The sequence below is a fragment of the Scyliorhinus canicula genome, chromosome 18 (assembly GCF_902713615.1).
Source record: "Scyliorhinus canicula chromosome 18, sScyCan1.1, whole genome shotgun sequence".
In the NCBI taxonomy this organism is placed as follows: Eukaryota; Metazoa; Chordata; class Chondrichthyes; order Carcharhiniformes; family Scyliorhinidae; genus Scyliorhinus; species Scyliorhinus canicula.
Window position 1 is genome coordinate 29,512,012 of NC_052163.1, and position 16,988 is coordinate 29,528,999.

The window sequence follows — 16,988 nt, forward strand, 5'->3', positions numbered from 1 at the left end:
TTTGAGGCGCCCTATCAATGGTCCCAACTTCAGCTCAAAGGAGAGCAACTGTAGAAAATGTTTTTCAAAAGTTTTGGTCGACAAATGCAAAATTTGATTTACTGATCTCCTGGGATCGTCTCACCTTCCCATTAGTTATGAATTCCAATTTTGAGGTTTTAATCTGATGAGGCACATCTTTAATGTGAGTGAACGAGAAAGAGAACCCCTTATTCCAAATCCGATGTGAACGCTGGGGGAGGGGAGGGGAGGAGAGGACGCCGCTGCCCGCCGCCATGTTTGTGCGGGGCATCCTTCCCAAAGCCACGCACACGTTTCTGGGGCGGCGGGGCGTGGACGTCACGACGCAAGGGCGTGCTTTAATCGACCTTTCACCCCAGTGATGAGAGTGCCCGGATGCGGAGCTGCTCTGTGGCTGCTGAGAGTTGCTGAATGAGGGAGAAGATGCCGCTTCCCGTTCAAGTGTTAAATTTTCAGGTAAAAAGCCCCGCCGCCGTCCGATCAAAGGGTAGATTACAGCGTGGCGCGAGGGGGAAAGGAGGGTCCCCATGCAGATGAATAAAAAGGGATTGAGCCGTGGCGAATGATGCTGAACTGAGGGGAACATGACAGTTGGTTGCTGGCTGATAGAGCCAGAATGAACCTGTTACCAAGGCACCTTTTGCCGTTTCTGCGCTGTGGATGCGCATGGTTTTTGCTCCGAGTCCCGAAACCTGAGCGCCTGAGACCCCAGAATCCAGTTTTGGCCCGTCTGAACCTGCTTCACCAGACAGAGCCTGGAGAAAGTGATGCCCGAGAATGGGCCTAAAAGTATAGGCTTCCTGGCTGGGCTCCTGCATCCTGGAATAGAGTCTTAAAGCTTACAGTATTTACTTGTCCACTGCTTTACATGATTAGTGTTCAATGTAGTTTAAGGGGAGACGATTGTGTCGTCGTAATGTCACCGGACTAGTTAGTCCAGAAACCCAGGCTAATGCTGTGGGGGACACTGCATCAACTCCCACCATTGCAGCTGGTGGGATTTTAAATTGAATTGAATTTCAGTTTTTTAATCAAAATAATCTGAAATTGAAGAGCCAGTTTTGACAACTGTGAACATGAAACTATCATTGATTGTCCTAAAACCCTATCTGGTTCACTGTAATGTATTTTAGGGAAGGAAATCTGCCATCCTTACCTGGCCTGGCCTACATGGTTCACTCTTAACTGCCCTTTGAAACAGCCCAGCAAGGACCACTGAGTTCAAGGGCAGTTTGGGATAGGTGAATGTTGGCCCTGTCAGCAATGCCCACGTCCCATGAATATATATTTTTTAAAAATCTAATCATGTCCTTTGTTGTTTTCTGTTTCAGTGACACTAAATTTTTTGATGTATTTTAAGGTTTTGTACATCGTAGACGTCCTCTACAAAATAGCTAGTAAAATCCATGAAATATTTTAGAATGCGAGGATAATTGACTGAGGAATGTACCTAATGTGATTACATTTTCTGACCTAAGACTACCTGAATATGTCCACTTGTATCACTTGGCATTGTGCCCCTGTGAAAGTAGTTCTGTGCTGAGAATTTTTTAAACACTATTTCAAAACATTTTTATAATGTAAACAATGTACATGGCTGTCAGTGTGAAAACAATTGTACTCTTGGTTTTGTGATTTGACCAGGAATATTTTTATATTGAGTGAGACTGCTGTATTTTGCATCTATATTTTTGGGCGAGGGTAATAATCTGTTTAACAAAGTCCTCTTACTTCAAGAAGTACAAATAGAACAAGTAAATGGTTGAAAAGGAGACCCTGCTACTCAAAGTGGAGCAAGCTGCAAACCTGTCTGGAGTTTGGATATAAATTTTCAATCTGGCTTTAAGCTTGGAATTTGTTCCTAATATGCTGATATAGGGCATTGGTGAGGCCACACCTGGAGTATTGTGTGCTGTTTTGGTGTCCTTAGCTAAGGGAGGATGTTCTTGCTCTGGAGGGAGTGCAGCGAAGGTTTACCAGGTTGATTCCTGGGATGGCGGAACTGTCATATGAGGAGAGACTAAATCGGTTAGGATTATATTCATTGGAGTTCAGAAGAGTGAGAGGGGATCTCGTAGAAACTTTTAAAATCTAACAGGATTAGACAGGGTAGATTTAAAAAGAATGTTCCCTGTGGTGGGGGAGTCCAGAACTAGGGGCCATAGTTTGAGGATAAGGGGTAAACCTTTTAAGACTGCGATGAGGAGAAGTGGTGAATATGTGGAATTTGGCACCAGAGAAAGTAGCTGAGGCAAAACGTTGTGTAATTTCAAGAAAGAATTAGATATAGCTTCTAATGAGATCAGGGGATATGGGAGAAAGCGGGATCAGGGTATTGAACTTGATGATCATAATGAATAGTGGAGCAGGCTTGAAGGACCAAATGGAAAAAATGGCCTCCTCCTATTTTCTATGTTTCTATGCTTCTATGCTGTAGTGGTGGTGAAGAGAAAACTATGTTTATTTGTTCTGGGCAGGTTTATTGAATACGCAACTATATATCTTGATAATTCTGTTGAACAAGGATGGAAAGAATTGTTTGTTTCTTCAACAAATGCTACTCTCGCTTGCTATGTGTCTGGAAATCGTCAGTGTTAAAGTATTTTATAGGAATGGGCAGCCATTATCCTTCTCATCACTTTGAATAGGCCTCTGCTACACTCTCCCAGCTCTTTGCCAAAAACTCCCCATTCAAATCTCTCCAGATTGGGCCTTGCCAAAGGCACGAATGACATCACTTGTGATTTGAGATGCCTTTGCCTCCAGCGTTTAATATGGTTAACAAATCTAACCTTTAATGTGTCTATTTCCTACCCATCTCCATGGAGCTGCCATGGCTACAATCCTTTTTTTTAAATTTAGAGTTCTCAATTCATTTTTTTCCAATTAAGAGGCAATTTAGTGTGGCCAATCCACTTACCCTGCACATCTTTGGGTTGTGGGGGCAAACCCCATGCAAACACGGCGAGAATATGCAAACTCCACATGGACAGTGACCCAGAGCCGGGATTGAACCTGGGACCTCGGCGCCGTGAGGTAGCAGTGCTAACCACTGAGCCACCGTGCTGCCCTCCCATGATTACAATCATATCAATCCAACTACAGTCAATGCACCTCAAGCAATTGCTTTTCTTCATTCCCTCACATCACCACCACTGAGGGCCACAAAGATCTCTTATCATCCTTCTCTAAATGTTGGGCCTCAGCCGTATTGTTCCAAGGCATGGCTTCAGCTTGCACATAGAAGTTGATGATAGCAAGCTCTACACCCAGTGCACTTCTCTTGACTGCCTCTATGTGGTCTTGACAACTTGTCTGACATCATGGATGAATAATTCTTTAGCTCAGTGCTGAGAAAATTGAATCCATTGTCTTTGGTCCTCACCACAAATTCTACTTGCTTCCATCCCCTATCGTGGCCACTGTCTCAGGCTGAAGCAGCAGGATCCCCTTTTCTTCTGGCTCCTTGCTTGCAGACCTGCCATTTTGTTTGATACGGACCTTTATTTTAAAACTATATTACCTAGAGCACTTGCACTCAATATTCTGCACTATGACCTTGGTCCACTGTACCTTGTCCAACATTATATTTCCTCAAAAATGTTCTTTTCTCTTTCTCCAGTTTCCTTTGCATGTCTCCTTCCTTTAATCCACCATTAATCAGAATTGTCAGCCATCTTGGTTCTACTCTTTAGAACCCCTTCCTTAAACCTTGACTTCTGCACTTCTCTCATTTTTAAAAATCCTCCTTATAAAAGACCCTGTTCTTCATTCTGCTCTCAGTATATTTTCTCATCACTTATTTGTGAAGGGTGTGGGATTTTTGAACAACTTTATATGGTGGTTGTTCATGATTTTGAATAGGATATAGTGTAGAGAAAGTTTATTGAAGCGTTCTCAGGAAGCAATAGACAGGTAATGTCCAATGCTTTATGCTACAGAAGTGGGTCTTGAACAACTTCACTGACTATCTCAACAGTCTAACTACTAAACACTTATCAGCATAGAATATTGTGTAAGAAGCAACAGAAAATCCATAGAATCCCTACTGTGCAGAAGGAGACCATTTGGCCCATCAAGTCTGCACTAACCTCTGAAAGAGCACCCTACCTAGGCACACTCCCCCGCCCTAACCCGTAACCTCATCTAATATCTTTGGACTATGGGAGGAAATACACAATATTTTGGGCAGCACGGTAGCACAAGTGGGTAGCACCGTGGCTTCACAGCGCCAGGGTCCCAGGTTCAATTTCCTGCTGGGTCACTGTCTGTGCGGAGTCTGCACATTCTCCCCGTGTCTGCGTGGGTTTCCTCCGGGTGCTCTGGTTTCCTCCTGCAGTCCAAAGATGTGCGAGGTTAGGTGAATTGGCCATGCTAAATTGCCCTTAGTGTCCAAAAAGGTTAGATGGGGTTATTGGGTTACGGGGATAGGGTGGAAGTGAGGGCTTAAGTGGGTCGGTGCAGACTCGATGGGCCAAATGGCCTCTTTCTGCACTGTATGCTCTATGTTCTATGAATCCGGATCACCTGGAGGAAATTCACGCAGACACTGAAAGAACGTGCAAACTCCACGGAGACAATCACACAAGACAAGAATTGAACCCGGGTCCCTTGCGCTGTGAGGCAGCAGTGCTAACCACTGTGCTGCCCATAAAAGCCTCTTGAATTTTTGGTTGTCTACCCCTCTAACTAGTACTATTAGATATTAAATGGAGAAAAAAAATGTTATTTTAAAAGTAGCAATTCTCACCCCTTGTATGACATGTAAAGAGTGATCAAAACCCTTTATTTCGCATGTAAACCTTATATGGCATGGAAAGAGTGATAGCACCTATAATGTAATGAAACATTCAAAGGTGATCAGAGGAGCATTAAAATATGACACTGTGCCACAAAGATATTAGATCAGAGGACCATAAGGTTGGTCAAAGAGGTGGGTTTAAGGAATTTCTGAAGAAAAGCGATGTAGAGAGACAGAGATGTAGGGAGGGTATTTCAGAATTTGGAGCGTAGGCAACTGAAGACCTGGCCACCAATGATGAAATTATATGATTAGGAATATATAAAAGGCCACAATATGAGCAGCACAGATATCGTGGAATGTTAAAGGGCTGGCGGGGATTGCAGAGGTAAGGAGGAGCATGGCCAAGGAGGGATTTGAAAATGAATGAGAAATTTAAAATCAAAACGCTGCTTGATTGGGAGCCCATGTCATTCAGAGAGCACAGGGGTGATGGGGGTCTGGGACTAGCAAGATCGGGGGCCCAATATCAGTCAGCGAACACAGGGGTGATGGAGGTCTGGGACTAGTGAGATCGGGGGCCATTGTCAGTCAGCGAACACCGGTGTGATGGAGGTCTGGGGCTAGCGAGATCGGGAGCCAATGTCAGTCAGCGAACACAGGGGTGATGGAGGTCTGGGACTAGTGAGATCAGGGGCCCAATATCAGTCAGCGAACACAGGGGTGATGGAGGTCTGGGACTAGCGAGATCGGGGGGCCAATATCAGTCAGCGAACACAAGGGTGATGGGGGTCTGGGATTTCATTATAACACACTCAACAACAATGCAACATTACCCCAATCCCCCCCCCCCCCCCCCCCCCCCCCCATGCTCCCCATAAAGGAAATAAGCCCTCGGGCAGCACGGTAGCGTAGTGATTAGCACTGCTCCTCACGACGCCAAGGTCCCAGGTTCAATCTCAGCTCTGGGTCACTGTATGTATGGAGTTTTCACAATCTTCCTGTGTTTGCGTGGGTTTTGCCCCCACAACCCAAAGCCGTGCAGTAGGTGGATTGGCCTGCTAAATTGTCCCTTAATTGGGAAAAAATGAATTGGGTACACTAAATTTATTTTTAAAAATTAAGAAAACAAAACCTTCATCAAAATATAGATGCCAAACTGCACGCCTCCCTCTCTAACAGCCGACGTTAACTAACTCCCAGAAAAAGGAGATAAAGGGCTGCTATCTCAAATAGAATCCTTCCACTGACCCTTTCATAGTAAACTTGATCTTCTCATGGTGCAAGAATTCCATCAGGTCCCCCAACCACGTCAAGGCAACTGGCAGCACCGGGGACCTCCATCCAAACAGAACTTGCCTGCGGGCTTTTAGCAAGGCCCTCGTCCTGTCTTTAGCATCGGCAAGTCCGAAACTCCAAATGGGGCCACGAACGTGCATGGATCCAGCTGAATGCCCACAATCCCTGACATTGTATCAAAAAAGGAGACATAGAAACTTAACAAGTTTGGGGCAAGACCAAAACATGTGCATGTGATTCGCCAGTGCCCCAGAGCACTGCTCACACTTATCGTCCATCCCCAAGAAGAGCCCACTCGTACGCGCTCTAGTTAGGTGCGCCCTGTGCACCATCTTGAACTGGATTAGGCTTAACCTCGCACATGAGGATGTGAAGTTGATCCTGTGAAGAACCTCACTCCACAACCCCTCCCCCGCCACAACCCAAAGCCACCTCAGCCTCCCACTTCCTGTTTACTTCCTCCAATGGTGCCTGCTGTATTGCCAATATCTGCCCATAGACATGCACAATCTACCCTCCCCTAACTCTGCCAAGGACAGGACCCTGTCCATAAGCAAAGACGACAGAACCAGAGGAAAAGAAGGAAGCTCCTTGCGTAAAAAGTCACGCATCTGAAAGTACCTGAATGCCTTTCCTCTCAGGAGGTGGAACGTCTCTGACAACTCATCTAGGCCAGCGAACCCACCTTCCAGAAACAAGTCCCTAAATCTCTCCTACCCCGCCCTCTCCCATGCCGTGAACGATGAATCTAAGCCATAAAACATAGGAGCAGAATTAGGCCACTCAGTCCAGTAAAGTAATACATCCTCACAAAATCTTTTATCCATGAGTAAAGCTGTGACCAATCTCCACGGGGGTCGCTGAGTGCAGTCTGGCTGCCAACACCAAGACAACAAAATGCAGAACATGGTCTGATATAACTATCGTCGAGTACTTCACCCCAGGGAGAAGAGACCTATCCACCATGAAGAAGTCAATCCGGGAGTAAACCCAATGGGCTCAGAAACTTGGTACCTGACCTATCCAAACTAGGATCCAAGACACAATTAAATTCGGCCCCCCCCCCCCTCGCATAATTAACCGATGTGAATCAAGATCTGGGCTAGACACCAGTACCTTATTAATAAATGCTGTGTTGTCCCAGTTCGTGCATCCACATTGACCAAAACCACGGGCGTGCCTGCCAATGGCCCACTCCTAATTACGCATCTCCCACCTGGGTCTGCCAGTATATTAACCGCAGAAAACGCCACCCTCTTAATCAACACAGTGGTCCCCTACACCTTGCAATGAAAACCCGAGTGATATACCTGCCCCACCTATCTCTTGTTCGATCCTTAATTCTCAAATGGGTCTCCTGTAGAAAAACCACATCTGCCTTCAAACTTCTGAGGTGCTCAAACACCTGAGACCTTTTTCTACTGGTCCATTAAACCCCTTTACATTCCGAGTTATAACCGACCGGGGGCCTCTGACCCCCCCTCTCTGACCTAGGAGATCAGCCATAACCTCCCCCTGAGGCACTCCAGCTGTGCCCCAAGCTGCGCCAGCTTGGGCCTATGCAAGATGGCCACCACATCGAGCCAGCCCAAAAACAAAGGTACCATCACCGTCTGCAGTCCCACCCCCCACCCCCCCACCTCTATGCTGTAAACTAAACAAGCAACCAACAGTAAAATAAAAGTCAACGATGTCCCCAAACCAAAATTAAACAAAAAGCCTAAGCTTACCGTAAAACACAAACACCCCCATAGTAACCAACTGCGGACTCCTCCCCATTTTTGCTTCCATTAACTAGCAGGGTGACCCCCCGCACAGGGTAGAAAAGTCAATTAAACAGTATGTCAACGATCAGCCGTCTGCCCAAACCAAACTTTAATGCAGAGCAGTAGAGGCAAATCAACACCAGAAGGCCCCCTCTCCCATTAAAGAAAATTCTCAACTGTGCAAAATACAACCCTCCAACTTCGCCCAGTAAAAACACCCATCGCCAAGCCCAAGCACATCCCCCAAACCCTCCCAACATTACAAAAATCCTACAAAAAATACATAAACAAATGAATTTAACGAAGAACAAAACCAAACTCCACAGCCCTTAAGCACTTTATTTCACCCTCAGTCTGCTTTTTGACAAATTCATTTGCATCCTCTGGTGCATCTAAATAATAGTCTGTCATTGAAAGTTACGCAAAGATGAGCCAGGTACACCACACCGAACCTCACATGGCTTTAGTACAGCACAGCCTTGGCCTTATTAAATGCCACGCATTCTCGCCAACTCTACCCCAACGTCCTGGTATATTCTGTTCGCATGCCCCTCTCATCTACAGTCTTGATGGTCCTTTGCCCACCCAGGACCCACTCCTTATCCAGGTACTAATGAAACCTGACCATGGTCGCCTGTACTGGCGCCACAGATATAACCGTCTGCCTCAGTGACCGATGGGCCTGGTCCAACTTAGGAGGGGTCGGAAAGACTCCCTCCCTCACCAACTTTCCGAACATCTTGGACATGTAGTCCATGGAGAATGTGCCTTACAAGCTCTCCGGCAGCCCAACGATTCTTACGTTTTGCCGCCTGGAGTGGTTCTCTGGATCAACCTAAAGGTCAACCTTTGCATTGAGGACTCTTTGCTCCTCAGCCATCAACACCATCTTTGCCTTCAGGGAGACAATCCGATCACTGGTCAGAGAGTGGCACCTCCACTTTCTGTTTCATCGGCCCCTGTACCTCTAACCACCGATCATCTTGTCCATGGCAGCCTGAATTGGTTTCAACACCCCCCCCCCCCCCCCCCGACCTATCCAGATCCTCAGCGACTGTCCACCACTGCTTTTTAAATTTGTCGGTCAAGAAGCTAGCCAACGTCTCAGTCGGCCACGAGGCTTAAAGAAATTCTGAGTCTGATGACGATCCCTTGTGAGGTATAGAGCTGGTGTTAACAGTACACATGTGAAAAATAATGCTATGCCTGTGCTGCAACTGAGGTGCACTATGTAGAACAGAGAATATTTGATATAAATGAAGATTTAACCTACTTCGAACTTAATTATCGAATATATTTTGTTTCAATACTTTGAGGGGGATGGAGTGGCGTAGTGGTAATCTCACTGGACTAGTAATCCAGAGGCCCAAACCAATGGTCTGGGAACACATGTTCAAATCCCACCACAGCGGCTGGTGGAATTTAAATTCAATTACGTTCAAATCTGGAATTAAGAAGCTAGCTTAATGATGACCACAAAACTATTGTTGATTGTCGTAAAAACCCATCTGGTTCACTAATGTGCTTCATGTAGACCTGGTCTGCATGTGACTCCAGATCCACAGTGATGTGGTTGACTCTTCAATGCCCTCTGAAATGGCCCAGCAAGCACTCAGTTGTAGAAAACAGCTGAAAAACCTGAAAAGAGTAATGCAACCAGACAGACCACAACCAGAAACGACAACAGCACACCTAGCTGTGCTACAAGCCAAGTTGTTCCAATATAGCTACAACACTTGACATCTATGCGGTAATGTGGTAAATTGTCCAGGTACTTTATGTTGGCAGAAAAAAAGGACAAAGTCAATTACTGCCTCATCGGCCTACTCTCGATTATCAGCAACGTGATGGAAAATATTGCCAACAGTATTATCAACTGCCACTTATCATCAAAATCTGCCCAATACATTACCCCTTTGGGGGGGGGGAGGGTTGGGTGGAGTTTCACGGGGGCTGTGTGCTCAGCTCAACCATCTTCAGCTGCTTCATTATGAACGTCACTCCACCGTAAGGTCAGAAGTGCAGATGTTCATGGATAAGTGCGCAATGTTCAGTACCATTCACGATTCTTCAGAGGAAGCAGTATGCAGCAAGACCTGGACTTGGGCTGATAAATGGCAAGTAACATGTGCGCCATTCAAGTGCACAGTGACCATCTCCAACGAAAGCGAATGTATGTTGCTGAATTCCCCTACTATTAACATCCTGGGAGTTACCAGTGACCAGAAACTGAACTGGACCAACTTTATAAATACTGCAGCTACAAGAGTGGGCAGCACGGTAGCATAGTGATTAGCACAATTGCTTCACCACTCCAGGGTCCCAGGTTCGATTGCTGGCTTGGGTCACTGTCTGTGTGGAGTCTGCACGTTCTCCCCGTGTGTGCGTGGGTTTTCCCTGGGTGCTCCAGTTTCCTCCCACAGTCCAAAGATGTGCAGGTTAGGTGGATTGGCCATGCTAAATTGCCCTTAGTGTCCAAAATTGCCCTTAGTGTTGGGTGTGGTTACTGGGTTATGGGGATAGGGTGGAGGTGTGCGGGTGGGAAGGGTGCTCTTTCCAAGATCCGGTGCAGACTCGATGGGCCGAATGGCCTCCTTCTGCACTGTAAATTCTATGAAAGAGTGATCAGAGGCTGGGAATTCTGCAGAGATTAACTCCCGTGACTCCCCCAAGCCTGTCCACCATTTACCTTTCAAAGTAAGATATTGCTTCATCACTGTGCTGTAATATAATTGAGATAATGTCTTGATATTTGTAGTTGAAAAGTTTGATTACTGTCAAGTAATCAGATGAAGGGCTATGTTCATAATTAAGGTGAGAGTCCGAAGAGGGGTGGGCAGCTTTGAAAGTTCACAATTATTGAACTTATGTTCAAAGTACAGCAACAACCTAACATATTTGGTAAATTCTGTTTGAAAATAACACTAGTCGATTAAACAAAAATCAAAAATGTGTTTAGCACCATTGAAAACTGTGCTCGCCAATGAACTACCTTGCATAAGAGGCACAAGAAGTACTTTTTTGGCATTTTATTATGTTAGAGCAACATTTTTAGTAATTTTTCACAAGCTATCTGCTTTCTAGTGGTTCCTCGGTCTTTAGAAGTTTGAGTTTGGGAAGTTGAGGTTTCATGCTTTGGTGCATATTTTTATGTGGTGACAGCAGGTGTTGTACTGTATGTAAAACCATTAAAGTACAGAATCTCTATTGGTCCATAAGTAAAGGGCAAAAGTCCCTGAATTTTTTTTTCCAGCCATAGTACATTAGCTATTGGTGTTTCAATCTTGTGGTGAAGTTGGTACAGTCCTGACCCAAAGTGACCTGCTATGCCTGTAGTTGTATATTTGTCTGCTAAAAGCAACAGTCTTTAGACGTTTTACAAAATTGTTTTCCAAATTTTACATATGGAATCTAAAAGACTTCTTGAGTGATACTATGTTTTTTACCATTGAATAATTCACATGTTTGCAGCAGAAGGCATTCTTTCAATTGTCAGAAACATGCTGTTAACTTCTGTCCTTTCCCCTACGTTCTGGAAATATGATTGACAGCAACGTGAATATATTGAGTGGGATTTAGTTGCGTGAATACACTGACCATACCTTTCCAACTGTGATGATCTCTGTTGCTGGTTGCTGTGTGTTATCTGGAAAATGATGGAAAGTTTAATTTTTAATAAATAGCATATTTCATACTGAATTGGGGGATATGCTATTTTTTAACAATGGAGCTGTAATAGAGAAAATTACAAGGAGCAAATATGATATTTGCATGAAGTGCATTCTATATGCAAGCCGTTTAATATATTAAGAGATAATAGATTTTATATGTTGTAAATAATATTGTTGCAATTGTATACTTTGGAGCTTTAAAATGCTAGATAATTAGAATTTTGAATTGCTATAGTTAGATAATTTTTTTAAATTCTAAACACAAGTGTAGAACTGTAGTAACTGAGAATTTCATTCCTCTTTCCCAGGCAAGCACTGTTTCAGGGGCAGGGAATGCAGATAGTCAGGAAGGGTGTCGAGATAGCTCCACTCCCAGCTCAGCCACCTCTTCGCTCTCAGATTTATACCTGACACCTCACAGCAGTAGATCAGACTTGTTTCTACATAGCACAGCAGGAGATTTCAGCCTTAGCGCCAGCTTGTCAGCCTGCACTCTACTCTATGAGGTACCTCGATCACCAGGAAAGTTGATGAAGAAAGCACACAGCTCATTTTGGTTTGCAATACAAGAGTATACTGTTTATGTCAATATGTTTTAGTTTCAATATTATTTATATTGCTCATGTGTTAATGCCAGAAAAGCAATTGACATGTCTTTCTACCCATTGGTGATTGATAAAGCTTTGAGCTCTTTCTAAGATCTTTCACATGGAAGCAGTTCCTGGACATTACCACCAGTTTGCCTCGCAGCTTGAGCTCAGGAAGTGAGTCTAGTTCCTAGAAGAAGCTCAAGGTTAAAAATGAGCAGAAAATCAGCAGTAAACTTTGGATCTCAATCCAAATTAACTCTAAAAAGGTTCAATATTATTTTAGAAGTAATAATGATATGCATGATCTTAATCTAGCATGAGTGCTATAAGAAGTGGAATATCCTTGAAGCAGAATTTCCCCTGGCTGTTTTAAGTTACCCAAGTTAAAATGCCACTATCCAATTAATTGTTTTGCACACTGCCATTTATTTGTAAAGCATTAACAAAGTGCCTAATGGGCTTGCTGTGATACTGTTAGACTTTAAATTAGTGATTTAATTGGAATCGAGGTGAGAACAACCTGAATGTAGGAATTATTTATATCTAGGAAGAAGCTTTGTCCAACTGTTGCAAAGCAATTATTCATCTACTTTTAATTTAATTATCTAATTAAGTAACACCATTTTATTGAAATAATCAGATTTTAAAAATATTTTATTTATATTGATTAGTATATTTATTATTAGCATTTTAATAGTGAAGTAGTACTTGAAATTCAGGAAAATCTCTGAAAACTACAAAAGCCCTTTCAAAGCAAAGCTGATAAACGTGTATCCTGAAGAAAACCTTGCAACTATGCAGCTAACAGGTTTATTATTTAATCACAATAGAATGTGGGGTATGTGACGGAGCCTTGAAGAAGTGATCATTTACTAGAGTGCACCTGTAGCACACATACCATTGACCCACTAATGCATCTCCTCTAGTTCTGTTCCAGGAGGCTGAAGGTTTTTATAGTACCATAGTTGAACTAGTTGCAGCATTTCCCTTCGTTTCTGGAATGTTTTGCGAACAGTTTATACTGTTTCTAGCCAGATTGCTACACATTACTGGTGTCTTTAGCTGATGATGCCAAATTAGTTTTGTTTCATTTCTCACCCATAGTTCTTTTGAAGTTTGATAGTATTGATACTGCAAACTAAAGGCTGAAGATGCTGCAAAACCGCCTTAACATTGAAGGCAGCATTGTTTTTTCACATGAATTTGCAGGATGTATTTTTGTTAATAAACAAATTACTTTTGTAAGTGTTGAAATTGAGACCATTGGTAATCTCCTATCTTTCAAAACAATTCTGATCACGCTATTGCCCAGTTTTTCTTAAATTAGGTAATAAATTCCAGGCTAACAAAAAGAACATGGCATTTTCATTTATAGAAAACATTTTGGATAAAGCAGGTAGTTTTGATCCAAATACATCTAGTTTCTCAGGTAAATTTAATACATTTTTGATGCCAAAGCCACAGACCAGCCAAAATGCTGAATGTGAGTGGCTTCAGAGCTGTAATTGTTTGTTTACTAATTTCCAGAATTACACCAACATTCTTCAGTGAGGGATGTCATGCCAAAATCAAATGGACTATTGTTTGCTGACACCATAAGGAACAGGGTGTTGCTTGCAAAAATTGGGTGGGAGATATTTCTTCCTTTTTAAATGTAAGCTTTTCATCTAAGAGTGGAATAAAGCAACTATTATTTGTGTATCGAGCATGAAGGTAAACGTTTGTCATTTAAATTATTAAACGGCAGTAACATGCTGCGAATTCGGCCTTAAACAGCTGTGCAAATATTGTAATTTTGTTAATGATTTATTACACTGTTGCTTTATGGAGCACAATTCCTGGAATATTGTCAAAGGCGTGCATTAAAACAATGCACAATTTTTAAATCATTAAAATCATGCCTGTTAGCAACACTGCTTTTATCAGCAGCCCAGTCATGCAATACTGAACTGCAGTTATTAATTGTATTGTCAGTTCCACATTTGTCACTTACTCTAATTTTCACTGCTACATGCTTTGTTGCAATGAGAACTCACGATGAGATCCTTTTATCATGCAAGGTTATCAACAACAATTATTTTTCTTTTTAATATTCTCTCTCCTCGCATAATTTTACCCTCCCTCCCTAAATTGCAACCCCCTCTCCCCGCCACAGCACTGAAATGGCTCCGTCCAAAGTTGCAATACATACGACCACTGTACTTTTCCATCCTTCACCTCTGCAGCCTCTGATCCACCTGACACTACTTGCTCCAATGTCTCACCTTCATTATCCAGCTCAGTAGGATTGCCTTTGCTTATTTTTATTGCTAGTTACCCCATCATCGTCTAATCATCCCCAGAATTGCTACACATTTTTCTCCCACCAGCATGCCATTATATCCAGGAATAACCCTAATGATCTGTCCCTAGTCCCTTTTCAATCTCATGTACATCGCAACATCGCCTGAAGATTTAGTGTAATCTTGCACAACATCCAGCTTTTTACCATCCCTTTGCAATCTCCGTTCCCTCTGTGTTGTCACCGGGGGGGGCGCAATTTCTATTTTAATTCACCTACCCAGCTGCTTGAGGTTGACCCAGAACTTTTATTAGCATTTGATTCCAAAGTTGTGCAGATTAGGTGGATTGGCCATGCTAAAGGTTAGGTGGGGTTATGGGGATAGGGTGAGGGAGTGGGCCTAGATAGGGCTCCGTTTGAGAGTCGGTGAAGGCCAGATGGGCCGAATAGCCGCCTCTGCACTGTAGGGATTCTACTATTCTATGACACTTGATCTAAGGCTGAGCCTCCAACCCATATCCACAAAGTTTGGCTATTCCAACCTTTGTAAGTGCTTGCTTTTGCCAATCTGAAATATTAACTCTATTTCTCTCCACAGATGCTGTCTGACCAGCTGAGTATTTCCAGCATTTTCTCTTTTTATTTCAGATTTCAGTACCTGCGGTGTTTTGTTTTCCCATCAGTTCGAAATTTGCACTTTTTGTTTATGTTTAAATTGCCTCATGTCCTGACTCCTTCCCTAGTTGGCCCTAAAATCCTTTAAATCTCTGTTCCTCTTTTGGCCTCTGGTACCCATTGCCCCTGCCTCTGATTTGAGCTAACTGGTGTTAGGACAGAAAATGTTTCACCCCTTCATCCACAATATGGAGGAGGCGGTGGCATAGTGGTGTTGTCGCTGGACTTGTAATCCAGAGACCCAGGATAATGATCTGGGGTTCCGGGTTTGAATCCCATCACGGCAGGTGATGGAATTTAAACTCGATAAAATATCTGGAGTTAAACAGAAAATATCTGGAACGCACAGCAATGTGGTTGACTTAAATGCCCTCTGAAATGGTCTAGCAAGCCACTCTGTTGATTTTGACCGCTACAAAAAAGGAAGGAAACTTGCCGGGCCACTCAGCATCGAACCAGGCACCCGAAATGACAATGACAAATCCAGCCCTGTCGTCCCTGCAAAGTCCTCCTTTCCTAACATCTGGGGGCTTGTGCCAAAGTTGGGAGAGCTGTCTCACAGACTAGTTAAGCAACAGCCTGACATAGTCACACTCACAGAATCATACCTTACAGACAATGACCCAGACCACTATCGCCATTCCTGGGTATGCCCCGTCTCACCGGCAGTACAGACCCAGCAAAGGTGACGGTACAGTGGTATACAGTCGGGAGGGAGTTGCCCTGGGAGTTCACAACATCGACTCTGGATTCCATGAAGTCTCATGGCTTCAGGTTAAACATGGACAAGGAAACCTGCTGATTACCATGTACCGGCCGCCATCAGCTGATGAATCAGTACTCCTCCAAGTTGGACACCACTGAAAGGAAGCACTGAGGGTGGCAGAATATGCTGGGATTGCACCAGGCCATGAGGTATCCTACAAGAGGGAAAAATATACTTGATCTCATCCTCACCAATCTGCCTGCTGCAGATGCATCTGTCCGATACAGGATCGGTAGAAGTGACCACCGCACAGTCCTTATATATAGAACATAGAAAATACAGCACAGAACAGGCCCTTCGGCCCTCCATGTTGTGCCGAGCATTGTCTGAAACCAAGATCAAGCTATCCCACTCCTTGTCATTCTGGTGTGCTCCATGTGCCTATCCAATAACCGCTTGAAAGTTCCTAAAATGTCCAACTCCACTATCGCAGCAGGCAGTCCATTCCACACCCTAACCACTCTCTGAGTAAAGAACCTACCTTGGACATCCATCCTATATCTCCCACCCTGAATCTTATAGTTATGCCCCCTTGTAACAGCTACATCCACCCGAGGAGACAAAGTCCCGTCTTCACATTGAGAATACCCTCCATCGTGTTGTGTGGCACTATCGCCATGCTAAATGGGATAGACTTCGAATAGATTTAGCAACTCCAGACTGGGCATCCATAAGGCGCTGTGGGCCATCAGCAGCAGCAGAATTGTATTGAACCGCAACCTGCAACATCATGGCCCGGCATATTCCCCGCTCTACCATTACCACCAAGCCAGGGGAACAACCCTGTTTCAATGAAGAGTGCAGGCGAGCATTCCAGGAGCAACATTAGGCATACCGAAAAATGAGTTGTCAACCTGGTGAAGCTACAACAAGGGACTACTTGTATGCCAAACAGTATAAGCAGCACATAATAGACAGGGCTAAATTATTCCACAATGAACACATCAGATCTAAGCTCTGCAATCCTGCCACATCCAGCCGCGAATGGTGGTGGATAATTATACAACTCACTGGAGGAGGAGGCCCCACAAATAGCCCCACCCTCCAATGATGGAGGAGCCCAGCACATCTGTGCAAAAGACGAGGCTGAGGCATTCACAACAATCTTCAGCCAGAAGGGCTGAGTGGAGGATCCATCTCTGACTCCTTCTCCCAGCTCACAGATGTCAGTGCTCAGC

General features: G+C 44.0%; 1 protein-coding gene across 2 annotated transcripts in view; it reads left to right on the forward strand.

Moving 5' to 3' along the window:
* The first annotated feature begins 370 nt into the window (after positions 1–370).
* gps1 (G protein pathway suppressor 1) overlaps positions 371–16,988 on the forward strand; it is a 112,797-nt gene continuing 96,179 nt past the window's right edge. The window contains exons 1-2 of one of the 2 annotated variants that reach the window (XM_038776876.1): positions 381–477; positions 11,807–12,004. In XM_038776876.1, the coding sequence (XP_038632804.1) occupies positions 433–477; positions 11,807–12,004 (243 nt within the window). In that variant the 5' untranslated portion in view covers positions 381–432. Of the gene's footprint in view, positions 478–11,806; positions 12,005–16,988 lie in introns of both variants that reach the window. The other variant, XM_038776877.1, reaches the window with a different exon arrangement.